This window comes from Tenebrio molitor, chromosome 4, assembly GCF_963966145.1.
Source record: "Tenebrio molitor chromosome 4, icTenMoli1.1, whole genome shotgun sequence".
In the NCBI taxonomy this organism is placed as follows: domain Eukaryota; kingdom Metazoa; phylum Arthropoda; class Insecta; order Coleoptera; family Tenebrionidae; genus Tenebrio; species Tenebrio molitor.
Genome location: NC_091049.1, coordinates 6,228,896 through 6,248,462, shown reverse-complemented (window position 1 = coordinate 6,248,462; position 19,567 = coordinate 6,228,896). Strand labels below are relative to the sequence as shown.

At 38.5% G+C, this 19,567-nt stretch overlaps 3 protein-coding genes and 1 long non-coding RNA gene across 15 annotated transcripts in view; 1 reads left to right on the top strand and 3 right to left on the bottom strand.

The window, feature by feature from the left end:
* The window catches only part of LOC138129734 (Krueppel homolog 1-like), a 70,911-nt gene extending 65,708 nt beyond the window's left edge, over positions 1-5,203 (top strand). For all 11 annotated transcript variants that reach the window (XM_069046020.1, XM_069046017.1, XM_069046018.1 and 8 more), the window contains 2 exons: positions 17-335; positions 386-5,203. In XM_069046020.1, the coding sequence (XP_068902121.1) occupies positions 17-335; positions 386-555 (489 nt within the window). In that variant the 3' untranslated portion in view covers positions 556-5,203. The remainder of the gene's footprint in view (positions 1-16; positions 336-385) is intronic.
* A 2,573-nt stretch (positions 5,204-7,776) lies between these two features.
* On the bottom strand, positions 7,777-11,863 carry LOC138129733 (uncharacterized). Of its 2 annotated transcripts, none has more exons than XM_069046010.1 (18): positions 11,417-11,863; positions 11,340-11,364; positions 11,058-11,257; positions 10,803-11,009; positions 10,593-10,751; positions 10,345-10,469; positions 10,113-10,295; positions 9,902-10,064; positions 9,645-9,846; positions 9,512-9,595; positions 9,421-9,459; positions 9,163-9,365; positions 8,906-9,109; positions 8,699-8,851; positions 8,525-8,649; positions 8,290-8,472; positions 8,074-8,233; positions 7,777-8,025 (listed from the first exon to the last, which is right to left on the bottom strand). In XM_069046010.1, exons 1-18 carry the CDS (start codon positions 11,484-11,486, stop codon positions 7,823-7,825), a joined length of 2,688 nt encoding a protein of 895 aa, XP_068902111.1. In that variant the 5' UTR covers positions 11,487-11,863; the 3' UTR covers positions 7,777-7,822. The 2 variants fall into 2 exon arrangements, with proteins under 2 accessions (XP_068902111.1, XP_068902112.1); XM_069046011.1 differs by having other exon boundaries at positions 11,058-11,248.
* Positions 11,864-13,976: 2,113 nt separating this feature from the next.
* LOC138129732 (uncharacterized) lies at positions 13,977-15,073 on the bottom strand. The gene is made up of 3 exons (XR_011159363.1): positions 14,392-15,073; positions 14,182-14,328; positions 13,977-14,121 (listed from the first exon to the last, which is right to left on the bottom strand). It is a non-coding gene; the product is annotated as an uncharacterized lncRNA (long non-coding RNA).
* A 496-nt stretch (positions 15,074-15,569) lies between these two features.
* Positions 15,570-18,737, bottom strand: LOC138129731 (coagulation factor IX-like). Its single transcript, XM_069046009.1, has 12 exons — positions 18,525-18,737; positions 18,448-18,472; positions 18,168-18,358; positions 17,908-18,114; positions 17,698-17,856; positions 17,449-17,573; positions 17,217-17,399; positions 17,006-17,168; positions 16,597-16,950; positions 16,408-16,544; positions 15,954-16,354; positions 15,570-15,904 (listed from the first exon to the last, which is right to left on the bottom strand). The coding sequence occupies exons 1-9, from the start codon at positions 18,553-18,555 to the stop codon at positions 16,715-16,717; spliced, it is 1,320 nt and encodes a 439-aa protein (XP_068902110.1). The 5' UTR covers positions 18,556-18,737; the 3' UTR covers positions 15,570-15,904; positions 15,954-16,354; positions 16,408-16,544; positions 16,597-16,714.
* Positions 18,738-19,567: the final 830 nt, after the last annotated feature.

The window sequence follows — 19,567 nt, the reverse complement described above, 5'->3', positions numbered from 1 at the left end:
TGACGAGCGTGTGCAGGCCAACCAGGTGAACAACAGCAGCAACCCCTCGACGCCGCCCATCACCAACGACACCCTGTCGGCGTCGATGAACGCGATGAACGCGATGCGCGCCTCCATGGACAGCATCAGGAGCATGGACGCGATGCGCTCCTCGGTGATGGACATGTCTTCGCCGCAGCAGTCGCAGCAGCAGCAGGACGCGCTCAGGATGCAGCAGCACGCCGAAGCGCTGCTCAGGTCCCAAGCGGAGGCGGCGCTGCGGCTGGCCATGTCGCAGGCGCTGCCCCAGCTCAACCAGCACCAGCAGGACAACGGCAGCCCCCTGCGGCACAACGGTACGACCCACGGCACATTATTGGGCTCGCGGTGACTTGCGGTGTTGCAGGTAACTACCAGACCCACCAGGGTCAGTCGTCGCAGCAGCTGAGCCCCGATCTGACTGAGGCACTGCGGCTGCAGGAGCAGAGGCTGGAGCAGGCGCTGAGGCTGCACGGGAGCGACCCCAGGTCGCTGGGCTTCTCGCTCAGCTCCCAACAGCAGAACCAACAGCCATGAAATTTTAGCTATTACTGAACGCATTCTGACGTAAAGTACAAGGAGAGGTCGCCGGCCGGGCCCCCTTCCACCCGGCGCCGCCGTTCTTCCAACCGTTGCGGGTCCGGCCCGCCGCCAACATCCGGTTCGTCAAAATGTGCCAAACTTCCGCCAAGTCCTCGGGACTCGTCGGTGCGCTCAGTATCATCCTGATGGCTAGGCCATAGCTCTAACAGAATTAAGCGCACTTTACAAGTGCACCACTACAAAATCATTTAAACAATGTATAGTAAATAAGTGTTGACAGAAGGAATACCTAAAGTAAGTGTTTTTAGGTATATTAAATAAAAAAATACTTAACATAATATATTTAAGAGTAAGCTGTAAATAATATTACGAGTAAGATTGTTTTAGAAGTGGAAAAAATTGGATGAATGACGGAGAATTTGTAAGTGTACGATGTAGGATGATTTTTTTTGTTCAAGAGTCGCGGAGAGGAAATCAAATTCGACAAAGTTTTTTTCAAACTGTGATTTTAGTTATTTGGCCGGTTAACGCTAGCAATAAAAAATAATGAAAGTATATCGAGGAAAATATGAATTTGCAATGTTTACTGTGATTTTTATTAATTTTAGAAAAAATCGGAATTTATTGTTCGTTTGCCAAGTACAAAAGGGACCTAGTCCCGTATTAATTTTTTTTCTTAGTGTGCAAGGACGAGTGAATGCGGTTGAGCGGAAATAATCATAATCCGGGATTTTTGTACCGAGTACTTAACGACATTTTTCGGTTCTCGTCGATCATGTGGTTTTATCTGGTGTACATAATTTATTCGTAAGAGCCTGTACATAAGCAATCCGACACGGGTTGGGGGCGGGGGCGCGAGGCTTCGGCCATTCCAAGAGACAAAAACAACTTGAATCGGTGTCTTGGACAAAGAGAAAGTTTAAAACAATTTTACAATGCAGTTCCAGCAAGACTGGAACATTTTGGAAAATTTTTGAAAAAAGCTCCGAAGCTCTGATGGTATCGGAAAATTATAACAAAGCTTTTTTGAACAATTTTGAAACAATTTTTAGCACTTTTTGACTGATATGTGTAAGTTACTACATAAGTTTAGGAAAGAAGTTCCGTAAAAAATCAAAAATATTTTCATTTTAGAAAGTTTAGAACCGGAAATACAAAATATATCTTAAAAAATCAAAATTGTTTTACAAAAAACAAAATTTTGAAATTCTTTGGACTCGAATTGAACATATCTAGTTGAAATCTAAAAAATACCTGTTGTAGCTTTGATAAAAACATAAAAACTCTCAATTTAACGTAACATTTGTTATCAAAAAATGTGCCAAACATTTTAGAACAAAAAGACAGCTTTTAGAGTTATTTTTTTTAATTTGCTGCGAATGTTGATTTATTTTTTAATTTGTAAAATTGGGATCAAATAAGTAAAACCATTGAGATGGCCCAAGCTTAGGAGAAAAAATACAAAAAAAAAAACAAATATAAAAAAATTATTACCTACAACTTTCAAAAACTAAATAACTGTTATTGTGACTCTTTCTAAAGAATTATCACATTTTTCTTTTTTATTCACAATTTTGAGAATTTCATTAACAATTTGATGTAAAAATCAGTTTAGCTATGCAAGTATATTCAAAAAAAAGATTTCAGAACAAAATGTCTTTAGACAGTTATTTTGTCTTCGTAAAATTTAAAATTAGAAACTACTACGACTGAAACGTGAAAAAAATAAACCTAAGAAAAGATATTTGAAGAACTTACGAGTAGATAAATTAAACTTTCAAAAACTAAAAACTGTAAATTCTACTATTATGGCTGAAATATGGCAATTAAAGTTACTTCTTCCAAAAAAACTGAACATTTGAAAGTTGTTTCGGTCAAATCAAGGACATCAGAAGATGTTTTAGTTTGGTAAAATATAAGATAAGGTTTCAAAAAACTTTGAGACGTTCTGAACAAAAAGTCTAAACAGCTGGGACAAATATTTTTCCAAATTTTAGAGAGTACTTTATAACAGAAACATAAAAAGCCCAAGCTTGGGATAGAATATATGTATTTTTTTTAAATATTTTTGAAAAAACTGAAAGTTTCAAATGCAAGAAAATCTCTGTCCGGAACTTAGAAATGCTAAACTCACAAATGAAAATATGCAAAGAAAAGAAAAATTGTTTGGGTGGAATTTGTATTTATGTAAAAGTTGGTAAAATCTGAATGTGTCAAAAAATTTCCCTAAACAAAAAAATCACTAAATAGAAGTGAAACCTTCAGGAATTGGTCTCAAGCATGCTGCAACTAATGCTTCGCAGTTTTACGCCAGTCACTGCAAACTAGAGTTTCACTTTCAGCCGAAGCACAAAGTTTTCAGCAGCTTTGGGGCAACAAATCTGTGACAGTGACTTTCAGGATGGTGCCCGAAGCGCCGCGCCCCTCCCCCAACCGCCACTAGATTTCCCATTATACTACAATAGCCATATAGACAATAGTTAAAAATCTACAATAGCCGTGGCACCCGCCACCACTAATTCCCCAAAAAGTGACAAAATAGGACTCTGTGTTTCACTGAACGACAGTGAAGCGACCACACTTACCGACAGCCATCGGCGGCGCCATCTCGCGTTCAACTCACACTCGCTGATGACGCCGCCTCCCGATCTCGACAGCTAAAATACAAACCAAAAATCAACTACAATAGCCCGGTTGCACTCAGTGCTACAAACATTTTGCCCACCAAATAATTACGCATGTAATTATTCCACCGTGAAATTCTGCAATAGCCCAGCCCGGACACAGTCCGGCCCTGCAAACTTTCAGCGAAGCTTCGGCTTCCCACCGTATTTTACATAAATATTAACGTCTAGTGCCCGAATGGACAAATATTTATTGTAAAATTACAAAAAAAATCTCTTTTTTTTTGCAATAGCCCACAACACACCGCGCAACCAGTTTGCGCACAGTTTTCTCAAGTTCAAACCAGTTTCAGTTCGCTAATTCAGTTCAAGTTTCACGCGGCCCGGTGGCGCCCTCTCGAGGGGACCCAAAAACACGTAGAGCGCCCCCTCCCGGTCGATGTATGCCACACGCTTGCCTAGCTCCATATCTAAACCAAAACGACGGAAAAGCCCCGGAAGAAGCCGCCCCCGGGACCGCACCCTTACAACTTAAGTTGAACAGCAATAGTCTAAACGCATAATGATTCTCTTATGCCACACAAAAATTCGGTAACCACACCTCAGTTCGTGTTCGTTCGGCGGCGGGACACGTGATCAGTCACGTGACCCGTTCCGTTTTCCTTCGTTTTACAATAATATTATCAGATGACACACACACACACATAAACGCTCCAAATTGACGGAAATTGACGTTTCGATTTGTACACTCAGTCACACTGCTAAATTGACGGTCTCGGCCAGGTTTACACACACTCAAACACACGAAAGATATGTCTAAAAGTCACTTTTGGGAAACGCAAACCTTTCGGCCTTACAGTTGATCTAAAATCGGTCCAAAATTCGATTTAAAACCACATAACGTTTAAAAAATCGCAAGATATCTCTATAGTTATTTCAATGTTAGTTGTGTTAACACAGGTTAATGTTAAGTTATTCTTTTCATCGTATACGTACGTATATATATGATAAAATAAGTTGCGAGCGCAGCTAGAGTGGTGGCGCCCTCTGGTCGATGCGGCCCGCCGAACCTATTGCACCGGTAGTTGCGCCAGACTAGCTAAATGTTTATTGTTGATAGTTGAGGATTAGTTAATGAGGAAATTGAGACAGGGCCGCATCGGGGGGGCGCCTTGCGCTTCCCATCCGAGTAAATGTAACAATACGCCATTTTCGTGCAAACTAGTTTCCGTTATTTTCATGCTTAAGCTATGATATACGTAACAAACGGCCGAGTCGGACCGCCCCCAGGGGCGCCGCCAACTCGGTCGCTGTTGACCACTCAATGTTTTTTTTCAGTTTTCCTAGTTGGTACTGTACATGTTAATACTACAGTTGTTTTCATAGTTTATGCTTTATTGTAATTTATTGTCTGTTTGCGTATTAATTATTACGGAAAACCAGGAAAATAATATTTGATATTATCATTAACTTTTTTATATATTTTACTAACTTGATCCGGGCCCCGGCCCCTATTTATATGTTACGTAACGTTAGTCCGTAAGGAGTTATATTGTACGTTATTATAATTTTATACAACTTTTGTGCCGCCATCTTTTTTATTATTTAAAATTCGACTGCCATTTATATTTTTTAACTTATGCTTTTCGTAGATTTTTTTTAAGTTCCTATTACAATTTTTTCGGCTGTAGTTCGCATTACAGTGAAGAAAAATCAATTAACGTGTGAATGGTGCGCGACTGCTAAATTATAAGTTGTTTCGGAAAAGATTTGTTATTTTTCAGTCGAAATTCTAGTTCTAGAGAATTATTGTCTGTGAAAAAAATTCAAACTCGAGGCATTTACCTTTGCTACAAAATTCATGCATTTTTGTAATATATAGGGTTAACAAAAAAAAATTAATAATAATGTGGTTTAGGAAAAAATTATGTTAACATGTTTTTATTCGAAAAATTGATGTATGAACTGTACGTGTGAAATGTATCTTACTTACTGGAAATAGCAAATATTAAAAATAATACATCTCTCATTCTTCCACCTTCCTAGACACTTGAAGCACCTGTACTGTCAAAAACTACACCCATTTAGCTTGTCATTTCGGTTTGTCTGTCAAATAGTCACCCTGTTTCAAACATCTTGGTAAGTACAAACTTAGTTATACCTTCTGGACAAATACATACTAAATTCTTTTTCAGCACTTGAGAACACTTTAGGAAATACTAAACAAACACAGTGCACAGATAAGCAAGACGATTTGAAGAAAAATCCCACGTTACAAATGATCACATCTAAGTTTCAAATACATAATGAAAGGATAAATTACTTAATAAGATTCTGTGATAATTAATAATTATAATTCTTGTGAAAGATTTGTGTATTTGTGATTTAGTTTCGTCGCCCGCGTTGATGATTATAAATCAACGCGGGCGACGTTTAGTTTCACTTAGATTTCGATTAGAGGCGTAAGATGGCGCTTACACCAGTTCAAAATTATTTAGATTCAATTTGTACAATTAGTACGTTTAAATAATTTCAGCCTCGAAGATAAATGTGTGTAATAGTTTAATAGTGCAGTGATAGTTAAAATATTTTAATAACTAAATAATTGTTCAATATTTTTGTGACCTACTGTCAAACCTGTCAAGTTGGTTGCATACTTCGTTCGTACAATTATTACAAAATAGGATTTGTTTGTGGTGTTGTCTGTGTGACTATTTTCGACCTTCACTGGTAAAAACGACACATTAAATGTAAATTTACAGTGAGTCAAAAGTGTAACAACAAATTTTAATTGGTTACAAAATCTGTGGAGAGTATGAGCGCTGAAGAATTAGTGGGTGCACGTCAGTTAAATTAATTCTTGTGACAAGCAACCACCGTTTGTGTTGTAATTTTAGGGGTAATTTTTACAAATAACGTGACAATTAATGACTTTTTGGATGATTAAGTGTCTAGTGTAGTTCTTGAACGGAGTGGTTAACTAATCGTGCAGCTGGTGAGCCATCTTAAAAAAAACATTGTTTTTGGGGTATTTCTAATCGGGGTTAGTGTTTAGTTATTACATTTATGGTCGATGGTTAGGCACGGATGGTCGTGTAATCAAAAATCTAAATATTTTTCGAATTTTTATTAAAGTTTCAAGGCACTATACATCACGATGACGTCATGTCATTGTGATACACATATACAGAGTGTATCACAAACTTTTTATTTTCTAAAGTCATAACTTTGAAACTTGTGAAAGTCGGTAAAATCAGTTGTGCCTCTTCTAATGATAAATTAAGTACATATAAATTGTACTATAGCGACCCAAAAATATTTGCCGTCATTTTCTGTCATTTCAAAAAAGAAAAAAATTTGTAGTCCATACTTTACTGCCATTATGATTTACCGTCTTGATTATGATTGGTATTTTTTGGTTGGTAAATTTTAAAACTCGATATTATTTTGTCACTTTCTACTACACAGAACGTTTACCTCAGGTTATCTATCTACGACTGCTCTAATTTTGTTCGGATTTTTGGAATATCTGAGCTTTAAACAGTTTAAATTGATTGGCAGAATAATAATATGCATGTCAAAATGACAAGAATCGAAAGTGGGGTTACTGTTCCTAAAGGTTTATTTACACTTTACGTGAATGCCAAGATAGTGACGGCCAAAATTTTTTTTACAAAAATTGATATATCAGGTGTGCCACAACTCACGCCCCAGAGGAAACTGACTTGTGCCGCAGCAATAACATTACAGGAACGATTGATTCCTTTTTCTTATTTGCTTTTTTAATCGAGTTATGTCCACCAATCCCTTTAATCAAGCGCGGATGAACTAGGGAAGAACAGAACGAATGGGGCCGTTGCTTGGTTTACAAAAATACTATCACTCTACTCGAAATATCTGTCAAAAAACTTAGGTTAAGAATAATGTCAATCAATTTAATAAAAGTTGTCATCGTATAGTCCGCAACTATTAATACAAATTTACGCGATGTACCGATCTCTTGAGCAATTTCTCTTATACTCCTAGTTCCATCTTCTTCAACGATATTCAGTATTGCTTCTTCATTATCCAAGGTCCGTTTACTTCGTGCACCTACGCCAATTTCATTCCGATTCGGCAAAACTTGCCCTGTTTCTTGAGCCTTAGCAAGTACTTTCAAAATTGTTTTGTGATGAGGGAAACGATCAGAGAAAACTGTTGCTGCCTCCCTAGCGTTCCGCCCGCACTCTCCAAAGATAATCAACATAATCGGCAGCTGAATACCTACATCTCGGCAAACTTCTACAACACGATTTCAGATTTTGAGAAAACACAATGACAAATTAAAATTTGATTTGATTATACAAAGTTTCGCGCGGGTCAGTAATATTCGATTACGTAGGGACGAATTAAGTTCTCGACGGTATTCTTGTCTGATTGGTATTTTTACTTCAAATTAACAATAATAAGTAGCGTTTAAACTCCACTCAGATTTTCGTTTCCTTCAAACTGTTTCCAAACTGTTCTAATTTCTGTTTGCGTCATTCTCGAATTCCCTCCCTACTTTGGTCTACTTTTCATTTTTTGTTGACGCCAAGTAACAATGAATAAATAAATGATCAAAATTCTATTTTATTTACATTACGTGAAATACATTTTTAAACAGTGTTATATCGAGCGACCTTTTCTAATATAAAGTCGTCTATGTAGGACTCAACTCGAGTGTAAAGTCCATATTCGCTGGTATCACATTTTCCGATTCCAGAAGGTGGAGAGAAACTCAAAACACCAAAAATGTAGTATTTCTCGTTATATTCTGCCACAAGTCCGGCTCCTCGATCGCCCATACAAATACTATCTCCTACAAAATATAACGTGTATTTTTTTTTTTTTTTTAATATATATTTACCTTTGCCAAAAGTGGTGCATATCTTGTCGGATGTTAAATAGTGTTCGTAACTTTCCGGAACATCCAAAGAACAAGTTGTATGATTTATGAAGGGAACCTTGATGGTGCTGAGGGAAGTAGAATAATTTTCATGCTGTGCAAAATCATTCCAGCCACTGATCTACAATCAAGAAGATGAATGAGGGATGGAAGCATGAAGCATAATTCGAAGCTTACGTATCCAAATTGTTGTTTGTCTGGTCGCAATACTTTATCTACGTGTGCTTTTGCCCAATCAACAGCGACAGGTTGGACTGCGCGGGAAAGCTTGAAAGCTCTATCTGTCACGATTATAGCAATATCAGCGAAATTGTTTTGAGTTCTTCCCCTGTATTCCGCAGCTACAAATATTTCTTCTATCTGCAAAGGAAACAACAACAATGATGTCTAAATTGGTGGGAAACAACCAAACTTTTGAAAACTGCGCCTCGTCGATGTCGCGTCTGTCCCAAATCTTACTGTAAAATTTCCCCACAGCTATTGTGTAGTTTTCTTTTGGGCGTACTTGACCATCAGAATGTGTTACGCACTGTGCAGCTAGAAATAGTCTTTTCAAGCGAACACTCTACGATTGTGGAGGACTCACCTGTCAGTATGACTCTTTCGCTGAGTAAACTGCCACCACAAATTATAACGTCTTTGTTCATGTAAATGGCCACGTGCCAAGGAAAGAGTCCTCGTTTTAGGGAACTTCCTCCGATAATTAATTGGTTTTGCTCACGCGCTTTTTGACCACTCACTAAAAATTGTTTAAAAATATTTTTTCAACTTCTGTGCATCTTATCGCACTGACCTGGAACACACTTAGGAGCAGATTCGGCCCAAGTACCATCCAAGCAGACAAATGGACGTTGCTTTACACTGTCCTTTTCGTAAAAAGGGGCACAAGTGAACCTCGCGATGGTACCATCGATAGGAATCGAATTTCCCATATGGGTGGTTTTGTGCTCGTAAGTTACCGACCTAGTTGAAGTATTGTTTATAGATGGGCAAGTTTCTGAAAGAATAGGAGCGAGTAGTGTGATCCACCTCTACAAATTCCGATGTTACTTAAACACTTTCCCATTTTATTCACCCACTCGCTACCGTTACATAGAAAAAACATAGCCCCGTCCAGAATATGACCATTGTTGCATTCTATTTTCAAAATTATCAAGTGATCGACACGGCCTCCAGGAGAAAGAGATTTAGAAGAGTTTCCAACAGGAATCCAACGACCTGAATCTGGGTGGGCCGGCAAAACGCACCCCTTGCTGAACCAAATCGAGTTATACTTAACGTTATATTTTTTATTCAGTTGGTACTTACTTTGGTGGCATGGGTGGTTCAGTATGTGCATTTCCTCCACTAGAAGAACTAGCTAGTAGTACTTTGATTTAAAGTTGCAATTTTTACTTACCCTGGTCGTTTGCTCGTTGCTATTGGCGGAGGCCGCTCGGTCACGTTAAAAGTGGTGCAATCTTTACAATCCTCCTTATGGGATCTGAAATTTTACGGTACTCACGTTTTTTGGACATATTGATTGAACTCACGGTTTGAATCGAACCAAATATCTTAAAATGAAATTGTCAGAATATTTGTAGACCACCGTGTAGAGACCGTATTGTTGACTGTCGCATCCTCCTTCTGTCGTTTCAGCCACAGGAGCTAAACTGACTACGCCGGCAACAAAAAATCTGTCTGAATATTTGAAGACCAGACCTCCTCCGCTGTCTCCGTTGCAAACAGAAGAACCTGCATCCAGTTTCAGTATGAAATAAGTTTAGTAGGAAGTGACTAGTCTAAGTACCGTTGTTCAAATAGCCCGCACACAACTTGTCGTGCGTCAGGTATTGCCTGTAGTCCACCGGTAGATCGTCTTTGCACGTCTGTTGAGGGACAGAAGGAACTCTCAACTGTCGGAGGACGTCGGACACTTTTCCAGTTTCAACAGTGTTGCCCCAACCAGCCACCTACAGTCTCCATTAGAAGCAGTACGTCTGTGTGGTTGAAAGACTTACAAATCCTTTTCGTCCTCCGCGAGGATTTAATATTGCATGTTCATAGTTCCTGGTCCAGTCGATGCAAACAGGTTGGATTCTAGCTGAAAGCGTGAAAGTTTTCACAGCGACTAGTATCGCAATGTCGGCCAAGTAGTTTTGAGTGTCTCCTTCGTACTCGTCAGGAACAAACATTCTGTGTATCTAAATGAAGAATGAGTAGCGTGAAGCAACTCTTCCGTGCTCAACTTACTTGAGAGCTTTGAATGTGAGCTGAGTCGCGAGAGTCTGAGTACTTACGAAAGTGTTTTCCAACTGCCACCACGTAAAATTCTTTAGGAAGTAGGTTTCCGTCGTTGTCTGTTATACAATGCGCAGCTAACAAATAAAAAAATCATCAATAATTTTTAACGTGGAAGTTTGCAAAAAAGCAATGACTTGTCGTCTACCAAACGCACAAGATATTTACACTTGCAACACATATAAATGGAAGATATTCACCCGTCAAAATAATTCTTTCGTTTAACAAGCTTCCCCCGCAGAGGAACTTCTCGTTTCTGGCGTCGTACAAAGCAGCTTGCCAGGGGAAATATCTTTTTCCTGCGACTTTCCCACCTACAATCAACGTAGGATCCCTCTTTGGTCGTACCTTGCCGCACACTACAACACATCAAAAAAGTAACTTGATCAACCATTTCGCTGAGGTCAAACCTGGACGACAATCTGGAACGCTCTCGCTCCACCTCCCGTCGACACAAATCGCTTTGGGTCTGGACACTCTCGAGTCTTCGTAGTACGAAGCGCATTTGAACTGTGCTATGGTACCGTCGAGAGCGTCAGTGCAGTTCACCATTTCTTTATTTTTCACTGTACATTTGACTGTCATCGTGGCTGTGGAGTATATCGAGGGACACGTTCCTACAACAGAATGTTAAATGTCGTTCCTCGTGATCTTAGGACAATTACTCAAGCATTTTCCAATGTTTGGAGTCCACTTTCCGTTGAGACAAGCTACGATTGTGCAACCGTCCAAAATGTTATTGTCGTTGCAATTTATTTTTAGAATTGTATCTTCCGACACCATCATTCCTTCAGATTTGTTGTTCGATGTTGACCACCATCCGAAAGAAGGATGTGGAGGTAGAGGACAATCACCCCTTAAACAACTCAAACAGTCAATCTCTTGATAACTGATGTAACTCCAAACTTTGCTCGATTTGACAACCAATTCATATTAAAAATACTCACTTTACACTGACCACTTCTTGCGAAACTATAAAAAAATGTGTTTATCAAATATATCACTACATTTTCTCTTGACTCACCAAGGAAACACAACAACAGAGATAACTTCGTTATAAACATCTTCACTTTGAAGTGATCCATAACACACATTTTTATTTTTCTCGTTTACTTCTAATCACTTTACACAAATTTATAGAAAACTCATTGTACAGTTTGAAGTCTTTCTATCGTGTTGTTGTCTTTTTGGTAGTCGGACGGCTACTAAACAAGAGTTGAATTTGTGCAGAAACTTTAATATATCTTCGTAAGTACTACCAAGACAAGTCCATGAACTCAAGCAGAAATCCCAAGTGCGGCAAGATAATGAAATTTAATCCTTATTGTATTATAAGAATTTAAGTTCGCACATTTATCGCTTGTGAGTCAACCGGTTATCAAATGATATAATATTGTGGAAAGTACGCCGAACTGAAGGCACGATTACTTACAAAATCTGTTGTTAATTAAAACGAAGCAAACAACGCAGTGACTCTTCTTTCCTAACGCTTAACTCACTGTTGTCACAATCTAGAGATGTTGAATGACGACAGTACCATTTGTCCACTTCCACTTTGATCACCTAGATCACCTTCTCTATGTTCAAGGTCGCAATGTAAAATAGTCGACTTGTGGAGAATCCCAGCCGCTTCATTTTCCCGTTTTTCGCTTCCGAGAAACGAGATTACTTTGTTTGATTTGTTTTGTAATTTTTTTTTCTTTGCCAATTAACTGTCGTTGTTGGTGCAGAGTAGTTTATCTCGACTGGAATACGAAGTACCGTTACAACGGAAATCTCTTTTAGTGGCAGCTTCTTCATTGAGGACCAATGTAAATTATTTTTTGTACTCATAGCCTCAAACTCTCTATTTGCCGGTTATCCTCGGAGTGCGGGAAGTCCGATTTCCCGCACGTGGATGTTTTACTTTGCAGCAGAAACAAGGGGAAATTGTATTGTAAGGTTGGTATTTAATGACGTAGACAGACGAAAACGTCAATGGACGTAATAAGTAATGTTATTATAAAACAAATAAGAATCATAAAGGAAGAGTAATAACAGGGCCCTGTAAATAATATCGTTCTCTTTCAAGTGAAGAGAAAGAATTTGTTCAATCTATTGTGTGACCGTAGAAGATGCCAGCGACCGACGCTTTAAATTTTAATAACCTAGCAATCAGCGCGGAAGGTGCTACCAACCCATTAGTAAAAAAGTTACCGATATTTCTGAGTTATTCGTTACAAAAAATATTGTACCTAACTTTTGCAGGTAGAAATTTCCCGCGTTTGCACTAAATAATGTGCTCACGTGGGAAATTTCACTTGTCGCATATGTTAGGTAAATAACTATTTTCCGCACATTACAAAAAATCAAAAATTCTATTCACGAATCGTGATCTAAGCGGGAAGACAAAGATGTCCTCTAGGTCAAGTCAGGACAAACAGTTGTGTTATAAAGAAATAAGCATTGACCTGACCTGACCTGATCTAACCTCTTTTACCTCTCTTATCCCTACTCGCTTTCAGGATCAAAAGTTTGACATTCGCGGTGTTTCCGTATCTGATAACCTACAGGCTTAACAATATGAAGAAAAAAAATATACAACCTAGATAGCTTATTAACCCGATCAGAAATACCCAGAGACCTACCGCGATCAAGACATTCTCCTTATCTTATTCGAACTGCTTACGTTGAAACGTTTGTTGTTTAATAATGATAATTAGGTTATCGAAGATGATATTTAAAACACATATTGTGGAAAGTGCGTCGGATTTAAACTCCAGGTGGCTGTAATTATTGATGAACAATTTTTGCAAGCTTAGGCATTTAACTACGTACCTTGTCTACGAGGAGGCATTAATAAGTTTCTAGTCTAGTGTAAAAGGGAACTACATGTTTGCTAAATAGTATTATTTATTCAATTCTCACTGTTAAAATTGCATTTTAACTTCATGCAATTTTTTTACTCTACATAGTACGTTGTTATGGCATAGATTTGAGGGAAGTAAAGTACAACTTTTTTGACGCGGCGTTGGTTACTATTAACGACGGGATGTAAGTAACCACTTACCTCCTTAGGGGAAGTGAGTGACAATAAGGAAACCAAACAAGTCACTTATATGCCATCTGGTAACGTCCCTTCGATTTCTTCGACAGAAGGAAGGAACATACAGCGTTTGCAGCCTCACCAACTTCCATTTCTCTTTCACTTTTGTTCAAATTCATTTTACAAATGTTTGACAAGACGCTTTTAATGTCCACGCTTTGTGTGATGAAAACCATAGCAACCGACCACAGACATACCTACTAATATTTTATTCAAATATTTAAAATAAATTAATCAAAAAGAAACTATGCAATTCAAAATAACTTTGAGAGTGGAAAAAAGTTAATAAACAATTCGGGAGGTAAATATTTACTAGTCTCAGACTCTATTGATCGCTCGTGCGCAAACACATCCTCGACTGGTAAATATTACTTACCTCCCTTAATGTTTAAATAAGTATTTTTGCGCGATTGTACTCTATTTGGTTGTTTACCACGTCTGTTTCCAAGATGGTAAGCTCTGTTTACTCGTTGCTAACGATAAACTCGATGGTAAGTAATTTTTGGTGTTCTAGAACGGTAAGTAAAGTTTATTCAAAATTAATCGATTATTATAATAATTTTTATGTAGACAGAAGTTGAAGCCAAGATGTGGGGGCACTTTCTGGAAACTCATAAAGCTCTTGTAGTCGGCTTTCCTTGGCGCTGCAATGAAAAAGCATTAGCAAACTTGCCGCGACATTGGCATTGTCAAAATTTTCATACCCCGCATTTTCCTTGTCTTCTTGATTAGGTACACATTGAGGTTGTTGGTTTCGAAAATAATTCTTCATTTATGTAGACAGAAGTTGAAGACAAGATGTTAGCACTATCTGGAAACTCGCACGGCTTTGTAGTCGGCCTACCTTGCCGCTGCAATGAAATAATTTTGTTAACAGACTTGCCGTGACATTAGAATTGTCAAAATGTTCATACCCCGGATTTTCCTTGTCTTCTTGAATACATATTGAGTTCGCTGGTTTCGAAAATTCTTGATTTATGTAGACAGAAGTTGAAGACAAGATGTTAGCACTTTCTGGAAACTCACATGGCTCTTGTGGTCGGCATTCCTTGCCGCTGTAACGAAATAATATTAGCGAACTTGCCGCGACATTAGTATTATCAAAATTTTCATACCACAAATTTTCCTTGTCTTCTTAATTACACGTTGAGGTCGTTAGTTTCAAAAATTCTTTATTTGTGACGCACCCCACATTCAAAGTTTCTTCTACAATATCCACTTCGTTTTCGGAATCACTAATATCACTCATTTTACTGCTTGTTTTTCAACACAACTGGCGATATTTGCGCACAAAAACTGCAATGGCGGTAGTTGTTTGCAGATTGCCTTAGAAACGCGATACAAAAATCGACATTGTGGCAACACGATGTGAAGGGCGTCGTATCGCATTGCATTCTAGTTAGGAATGTTTTGTAATAAATATTCAATCGCGCAAAAAATCTCATAAGCATGACGAACGTTAATGACAATGTACGGATCTCAGACAATATTGGAGTCGTCGCAAGCTCCTCCTCCAAACAATTGTCTTCGATCCGTACATTGTCATTACCGTTCTTTATACTTAATATACTATTATTTAAAAAACCCATTTCAGGATTCCGCAAATGCATGACGAATTTCTTAATCAAAGACCCGACACTTTCTTTTTCATAGCTATCCTTGGTGGCATTTTTTTTGCTTTTACGGTAAATTAACGTATTTGAACAAATTCGGGAATTCATGGATAACGATAACAGATTAAACAAAGTTCCTGCTTTAATCCAGTTCCTTGCGGCCCTAAAGTTTTATGGAACTGGTAGTTTTCAAACTAGTTTTGGTCAAGACCTAAATATTGCTCTTAGTCAACCAGTAGTTAGTAGAAGCCTAACAAAATTAGTGACTTGCTGGCAAGGTACGTGAAATTTCCCGTCACCGAAGAAAACATGCGCAGAGTGAAACAAGAATTTCAAAATAGACTACTTGCTGATATAGACGACAAAACAGCGACAGTGATAATGAAGATGATGATGGAGCAGATACCCAATTAGACATCAATCAGTTGACTGAAGACTGAAGGACGTCTTATAAGAAGATAATTAATTAATATTATAAATCAAATATAAACCTTTATTTACAGACAGACTATAATTAACAAACTTATAACTTAACAACTGAACAGCTTTTATGAAAGATTTTATCATAATAGTCTCAAAATAACTTCAAAAATAAACTTTTTAATGGATTGTTCCTTTGATCTGGCCCCCACGCAGTGATAAGCGCTTGCGACAGTGTTGTTAAACTGGTAGCTAGCTGGGAAATACTTTCGGCCATTCCTTGATTAGATTCAGCAAGCTGTTTAGATATTGCCGTCGCTTCGTACATCTCTGCAGCTTTCTCCAACAGCGTACTAGACGATTTACATGTTTTGTTTTTAGGTTTTAACACTTCCTAAAATATGGTTCATTGCAATCTGAAGTACCTGCAACCTTTTGATTACCTGCTTTAACACAACTTTCAACTTGTTTCCTTTTTTGGTTTAATTTGGCACTCGGTTCAGCTAGATTTTCTTGATTCTCCTCTTCATCAGATTTACTAAACATACTTCTGCTACATCTAGCACTTGGGGCATGCGAACTCGTATTGTTTTCCATTGGACATTTACTTCCTTTATTTCCTCCCCATTGGCGGTATTTATCAAATTTCCTTGATCATCTACGGTACCTATATCATAAATTACAATTACACTTTGGTTTGAGTCTTGTTGGGTTTGCGGATCCAATTGTTCTGGTAGCCCATCAGATCCAATAGCTACAGCCCATTCAATTAGGTACTGATTTAAGTCCATCCTCCAATCCAGTTAACTCCAACAAGCGATACCCTCCTCCATTCGGTTAAGAACTAAAGACCAGAGTTATCAGAAAAATTCTAAGTAGAAAATATAAAACACATACAGTTTTCCATTGGACTACGCTTTTTCGGGCTCCATTTGGCACCCCATTTAATTTTTCTGCTAATGCAGTCCACTTAATAAAAAATGCTCCTTCTCCAACTTCCTGGCACAGGTGGTTGCGTATGTGGATTTCCTCCACTAGAAGAACTAGTTAGGAGTACTTTGATTTAAAGTTGCAATTTTTACTTACTCTAGTCGTTGACTCGTTGATGCGGCTGAAGGAGTTCGGTCACGTTAACACCTTCAGTTGAGACTTTGGTAACACTGGTGCAATATTTACAGTCGCCAGTGTTATCGGATCTGAAATTTTACGGTACTCGCGTTGCTTGGTCATGTTGAATCGGTTTGAATCGAACCAAATATCTTAAAATGAAATTGTCAGAATATTTGTAGACCACCGTGTAGAGACCGTATTGTTGACTGTCGCATCCTCCTTCCGCTGTCTTAGCCACAGGAGCTAAACTAACAACGCCGGCAACAAAAAATCTGTTCGAGTATTTGAAGACCAAACCTCCTCCGCTGTCTCCGTTGCAAACCGAAGAACCTGCATCGAGTTTCAGAATGAAATAAGTTTTGTGGGAAGTGACTAGTTTAAGTACCGTGGTTCAAATATCCCGCGCACAACTTGTCGTGCGTCAGGTATTTTCTGTAGTCCACCGGTAGATCGCTCTTGCACCTCTGTTGAGGGACAGAAGGAACTCTCAACTGTTGGAGGACGTCGGACACTTTTCCAGTTTCAACAGTGTAGCCCCAGCCTGCTACCTACAGTCTCCATTAGAAGCAACACATTTGATTGGTTGAAAGTCTTACAAATCCTTTTCGTCGTCCATGGGGATTTAATATCTCATGTTCATAGTTCCTGGTCCAGTCGACGCAAACAGGTTGGACTCTAGCTGAAAACGTGAAAGTTTTCACAGTGACTAGTATCGCTATGTCGGCCAAGTAGTTTTGAGTGTCTCCTTCGTACTCGTCAGGAACAAACATTCTGTGTATCTAAATGAAGAATGAGTAGAGTGAAGCAACTCTTTCGTGTTCAACTTACTTGAGATCTTTGAGTGTGAGCTGAGTCGCGAGAGTCTGAGTACTTACGAAAGTGTTTTCCAACTGCCACCAGGTAAAATTCTTTGGGAAGTAGGTTTCCGTCCTCGTCTGTTATACAATGCGCAGCTAACAAATAAAAAAAATCATCAATAATTTTTAACGTGGAAGATTGCAAAGAAACAATGACTTGTCGTCTACCAAACGCACAAGATATTTACACTTGCAACACATATAAATGGAAGATATTCACCCGTCAAAATAATTCTTTCGTTTAACAAGCTTCCCCCGCAGAGAAACTTCAGATTTCTGGCGTGGTACAAAGCAGCTTGCCAAGGGAAATATCTTTTTCTGGCGACTTTCCCACCTACAATAAGCGTAGGATTCCTCTTCGATCGTAGCTTGCCGCATACTACAACACATCAAAGAACTAACTCGATCGACCATTTCGCTCACGTCAAACCTGGACGACAATCTGGAACGCTCTCGCTCCACTTCCCGTCGACGCAAATCGCTTTGGGTCTGGAGACTCTCGAATCTTCGTAGTACGAAGCGCACTTGAACTGTGCTATGGTACCTTCGAGAGCGTCAGTGCAGTTCACCATTTCTTTATTTTTCACTGTACATTTGACTGTCATCGTGGCTGTGGAGGGTATCGACGGACAGGTTCCTACAACAAGATTTTAAACTTCGTTCCTCAAGGTTTTCTCTTAACACAATTACTCAAGCATTTTCCAATGTTTGGAATCCACTTTCCGTTGAGACAAGCTACGATTGTGCAGCCGTCCAAAATGTAATTGTCGTTGCAATTTATTTTCAGAATTGTTCTTTCCGACACCGTCATTCCTTCAGTTTTGTTGTTCCATGTTGACCACCATCCGAATGAGGGATGTGGAGGTAAAGGACAATCACCCCTTAAACAACTCAACCAGTCAATCTGTTGGTAACTGACGTAACTCCAAGCTTTGCTCAATCTGACAACCAATTCATATTAAATACTCACCTTATACTGACCATTTCTTGCGAAACTATAAAAAAATGTGTTTACCAAACATATCATTACATTTTCTCTTGACTCACCAAAGAAACACAACAAGAGAGACAATTTCATCACAAACTCTTTTTCTTGTTGGTAGTCGCGCAGCTACTAAACAACTGTTGAAATTATGCAGAACCTGTAATATATCTTCGTACAACCAAGACAAGTCTTTGAACCCAATCAGAAATCCCGAGTGCGGCAAGATAATGGAATTTCATCTAATTGTATTTTAAGAATTTAAATTCGTATTTTTATCGCTTATGAGTCAACCGGTTATCAAATGACATAATCTTGTGGTAAGTACGCCCAACTGAATGCACGCTTACTTACAAAACGTGATGTTAATTAAAACGAAATAAACAACGCAATGACTCTTCCTTTCCTAACTCTTCGCTCACTGTTGTCACAATTAGTGCCATTTGTCCACTTCCACTTTGATCGCCCGGATCACCTTCTCTATTTCCAAAGTCGCAATGTAAAATAGTCGACTTGTGGAGAATCCCAGCCGCTTCCTTTTCCCGGTTTTAGCATTCCGAGAAATGAAATTACTTTGTTTGAATCATTTTGTATTTTTTTTTTGCCAATTGTTGGTGCGAAGTACACAAACTTCGACGGACATCAACACCGTGTACATCTCCTCAAAAGTCAAAACTGATTTGCCAATAGTGCGTTTAATGTGATATGTATTTCATTTGACTCCAGCCTCCCAGATGCCACCAAAATCAGGATTTCGTGGGGGAATATTGTGCCACGTAATTTCATCGTTAATTGACATTTCTTTCAGATACGTCTTATATTTTTCTGATTTGACGATCCCAGTTATAAAATTTAATTCCCTAGCTCCTTTCTTAAAATTACCCGCATTATTATGTAATATTTTTAAGAAAATCGCTCGGACAGATCGATTTCATTTAGAAAAATGCCATCCTGTGACTTGCAATTTACTTAAATATCGTCATTGGCTTTTGCGCAATGACGTCATCATCAATTTTTTTAAATGTCAACCCCCACTTTTTTTCTTCTCTAAGAGACCTTCCTACTATCTAAACGATGAATGAAAAAATTGTAACCTCACAAAACAATT

Excerpts from the sequence above, each read along its gene's own strand:
- LOC138129733 (XM_069046010.1), bottom strand. The coding sequence starts at position 11,486 with ATGTGTGTTATGGATCACTTCAAAGTGAAGATGTTTATAACGAAGTTA. Across the intron at positions 10,065-10,112 it reads GCGGAGGACGAAAAGGATTT|GTGGCTGGTTGGGGCAACAC; the intron begins GTAAGTCTTTCA and ends TGGAGACTGTAG. Across the intron at positions 9,847-9,901 it reads TGCGGGCTATTTGAACAACG|GTTCTTCTGTTTGCAACGGA; the intron begins GTACTTAGACTA and ends AACTGGATGCAG.
- LOC138129731 (XM_069046009.1), bottom strand. The coding sequence starts at position 18,555 with ATGAAATTGTCTCTCTTGTTGTGTTTCTTTG. Across the intron at positions 17,857-17,907 it reads CGTTCCAGATTGTCGTCCAG|TATGCGGCAAGCTACGATCG; the intron begins GTTTGACGTGAG and ends GATGTGTTGTAG. Across the intron at positions 17,169-17,216 it reads ATGGACGACGAAAAGGATTT|GTAGCAGGCTGGGGCTACAC; the intron begins GTAAGACTTTCA and ends TGGAGACTGTAG.